General features: G+C 40.9%; 1 protein-coding gene across 1 annotated transcript; it reads right to left on the bottom strand.

Annotated features, from left to right (window-relative positions):
- Positions 1-1610: 1610 nt before the first annotated feature.
- On the bottom strand, positions 1611-3793 carry CCL20 (C-C motif chemokine ligand 20). Its single transcript, XM_015871389.3, has 4 exons — positions 3564-3793; positions 3196-3310; positions 2404-2481; positions 1611-2115 (listed from the first exon to the last, which is right to left on the bottom strand). Exons 1-4 carry the CDS (start codon positions 3643-3645, stop codon positions 2088-2090), a joined length of 303 nt encoding a protein of 100 aa, XP_015726875.1. The 5' UTR covers positions 3646-3793; the 3' UTR covers positions 1611-2087.

The raw sequence follows: 3793 nt of genomic DNA, 5'->3' as shown, positions 1-3793 counted from the left end.
CCCTGAGGTAATTTCAAAGAACTATAACAGATACGACAGTATAGTATTTAAAAACTTTTTTCCATTAAGTACAAAAAGATCCATATCCAGAACTGGAACAGATTCAGATCCAGTCATTCATGTATTAGGCAATGCTGATCAGTGTTGGTCATACTGCTTTCTTCATAGTGGAAACTTGTACAGTAGCAATATCTTCACAGTTTTGCTGACATCAGCTCTGAGAAACCAATGGGAACCAGAGGAGGCATTTTGCTGTGTGCAGGCAAGGTAGCAAACATGGTTGCTTTGCACTGGAGTGGGAGACACACCTATTCCCAAGGTAGTCTTTTAAAAACCTCAGATTCTGACACTTTAACATGATCCCATTTATTGTGTCTACACCATCTTCCAGTCTATAATTCAGCTCATGAGCTCTTTGAGAGCCCACCCCAGAACTTGAAGGAACGGGGCAGAGTTCTGTGGTTTGCCACAGCCCTATCAAAAAGTCCTGGGAGTTCCCAGGCAACATGCTGGATAATTGCTTATCTGGGAGGGCAATAGGCTCTTACTTGATAACCTTAATATAAGGAATATGGAATCCACCTGTTGGAGAATAAAGCAAATTAATCACAGAGCTTCACAACACACAGAGAATAGATGGTTCCCAGATCTACAGGGCCAGAAGCAGATTGCATAAGTCCTATCAAATTTTAAAAGCAGAATCAACAGCCTCACATTCACAAACACCATACAAACCACCCCTGTGTCCTTGAGAGAGAAGCTGAAAAACAATTTTAAAGTTAAATCGAAATTAGATGTAATTAATATTTCCATCTCTATGACTAAAAGGTATCAGACGTCAAGGCATAGATTTATCTGCAAGACACTGGTACTGACATTGAGTACAGTTACACAGCCTACCTGGTCATAGAATCATAGGAGTTGGAAGGGACCCTTAAAGGGCATCTAGTCCAACTCCCCTACAATGAACAGGGTCACCTACAGCTTTGATCAGGTTGCTCAGAGCCTTTAGATATTGAAAGATCACATCCCTGAAGTCTGTATGAGCCCCGTAATAACAGGGACAGAGCTGAGTAGTCTCCCCCATTTACCGATACTCACATCTTACCTACTCCTTGAAGATTCCTTACTTTTGTCATACATTACTGGCTACAGAGCTCGACCAGGTATATTTAAATATGCTAATATGTGAGGAAATGCAAAGGGGAAGAAAGCACTGCAAAATTCTCTTCTAGAGATGACTAAGTTGAGAGCAGACTCTTTCTGCAATCACAAGCCTTGCTAGTGAATGGGATAGAAGCTTGCTGATGTAAGGTTTCTCCTGAATAAACCAGTAAAAGAAAATTCCTCAAGTCTTATTAGTGTGAGATTGAGGTATAAACAAGTCTTCATGTCAAGGAAAGTCTTCATGTACCACCACTCCCTGGAGAAGCGGAAAGCATTGTGTACTACGGATTTCATAGCTACCCACAGAGCAAACAGAGCAAGGTGAATAGTGGCTTTAACAGGTGTGAACACACTTGAAATAAATTCCTTTGCTCCCAAGCACCTACAGAAGTACTCAAGGTGAACTCACCTCTTTTAATGACAAAAATAAACTTACCACAAAGTGCAGATTTAAACATTTATTTTTAACTCCAGTTTCCATTTTTTTCCCCCCACAAGCACTTTTTTAAACAATAGCCTGAAAAGTATTATAATGCTAACTCCAGTTAAAAGGGAAATTTTGGCACAAGATAGTGCCAAGAAGTAACAAAATAAACAGAATAAATAACCTTTACAAAGATTTACAAATGCTGAGCAACACAATAGTGCTATGCAATAAGCCTAATACAATGCACGCTCTGTACAATAGCTTAATGAAGTCTACTAAACAGCACTCGTGTCATATTAGTAAACCTAAAAACATCAACAAAATGCTTAATTCAAGCAAAAGAGTGATGCAATATGAATCAACTCCAGAAGTTCAACGGTTCCAAAGAAGCCAGAGATAGTGGTGAGTAAGCACACAACAGTGTACAACATGACAACCTCAACCAAGAGGTTCTTCAGCCAGGTCTGCGTTTAGTTCCCTGCTGGAAACTGTATCACATTGACATCTTCTTGAGCTTATGGCTGTGGAAAACAACAAGAAAACACACAGAAATTACCACCTCAGCCACAGACCAATTACAGGTTTCTCTCTACAAGCTATAGCACCTACTACTGAGAGAACAGCTCAGGTAGAAGAAGGGACAGATGATATGACCAATCCTATGAGAACTCTAAATAGGAATAGACGTATGACAGGAAGTAGAAAGTCTGAGTTCAGAAGAAGCCCTCAGGAGATGTAGAGGTGCAAGAGAAAGACTTCTAGACATGCTCTGTCTCAGCCTAGTAGTATTTAGATATTGAGATTCATACCTCAGGAAAAGAAGATGCTTCTTCACCCAGTCTTCCTTAGGATTTACGCAGGCTTTCAGTCCCCTGTTGGTGTGGAAGCTGGGAAAGAAATAATGATAAGGATATTGGTAAATAAACATTGGAAATCATTGCTAATAAATACTCTGAAGCTGCATTTAATAAAAAACACACATCATAATCACTATATGTGATAAACAATAACACTTGCTTTAGAAAATATTGGTTTGATATGCAATGCTCTACAATGCCTTCAATGCTACATGAACAATGTAGTATTATCCCAATGAAGCTTACACATAATAGCTTCAGTCTTAGGGACTGTTTCTTGCAACCTAAAATTATGATCAATTTGTTGTAATTACTGAGACCAAGAACTTTGCTAGATACAAGAAATAACTTGTGAGACTGAAAAGAATATTTGCTGTCATGCTAAGATGTCAGGTAAACATTTAGGTGGTCTAAAACATCAAGGAAAAAATTCTGATCTCTGTGAATTAAGAAGTCTCATTTGAGTTTGTTACGAGGTTTATGCAAGGTTTTGTCAAGGAAACAGTCTGTGTAGGCAAGGTATCTCAGGTTGTGGACAAACACATCCTTGTCTGCACAGTGATTCCTAAACAGACTCATTGTCTGGAATTATTGTATGGCTGTCCTATGGGTTAGCAGTCCCTGTCTACTGAAAAATCACATATCTACAATTCAGACCATTGTTCCTACACTGACAGACTTCCTAAGGTTAATATATGATTGCCAGCAAAAAAACCCCACAGGATCTTCTGAAAGGCAACTTACATGATGGCATCGATATCGCAGACTTCACCAGAGAGCTGTTCAGTAAAGCCCTTAATGACCTTCCGAGGCAAACGGGCTTTGGTGTAAGACAGACAGCAATCTTGGTTGCTTTGTGCTGGAAAGAAAGAAAGAGTTATGTCAATAAAAGCCATTTGGACTATGTTGACATGCTGCCAGGGTGCGTTGTTTTTCAGCTCCCTAACTCTCTAGCTCCCCTTTGACAGAAAAGTTAGATTAGGCAGTACTCTTTGCTGAATTAATCCCCCACTCCCTCATACTATTGCCAACATGCACACCCTGGCACAGCTGGCATGGTGCAAAGTATCATAAGAACCACATCCTGGGGCAGAGTGCCCAAGTTCACTCACCCTGGGAGGTACTGCACAGCAGCAGCAACAGCAGCCCCAGCAGAGAAGCCAAAATCAAACTCTTGGTGCTGACGGAAGACATGTTCACCCCAAGCAGCAGCTGTGCTCCAAGGAATGCTCCTTCGCAGCCTGCCTGCACTGCCAGCTTCAACACTTCTCCACCTGCTTATAAAGCAGCCGCCAGAGCCATGGGAATTCACACGCGGGCGGGTTCCACTCTCATCACTGGG

Source organism: Coturnix japonica, chromosome 12 (assembly GCF_054131305.1).
Source record: "Coturnix japonica strain WE chromosome 12, WE-NBRP24, whole genome shotgun sequence".
Taxonomy (NCBI): domain Eukaryota; kingdom Metazoa; phylum Chordata; class Aves; order Galliformes; family Phasianidae; genus Coturnix; species Coturnix japonica.
The sequence above is the reverse complement of the archived record's forward strand: the minus strand, read 5'-3'. Positions and strand labels throughout refer to the sequence as shown.

Coding starts and splice junctions, on each gene's coding strand:
- CCL20 (XM_015871389.3), bottom strand. CDS start 3,645: ATGTCTTCCGTCAGCACCAAGAGTTTGATTTTGGCTTCTCTGCTGGGG. Junction 3,311..3,563: donor GCTGTGCAGTACCTCCCAGG/GTGAGTGAACTT, acceptor CTTTCTTTCCAG/CACAAAGCAACCAAGATTGC. Junction 2,482..3,195: donor TGCGATATCGATGCCATCAT/GTAAGTTGCCTT, acceptor TTTCTTTCCCAG/CTTCCACACCAACAGGGGAC.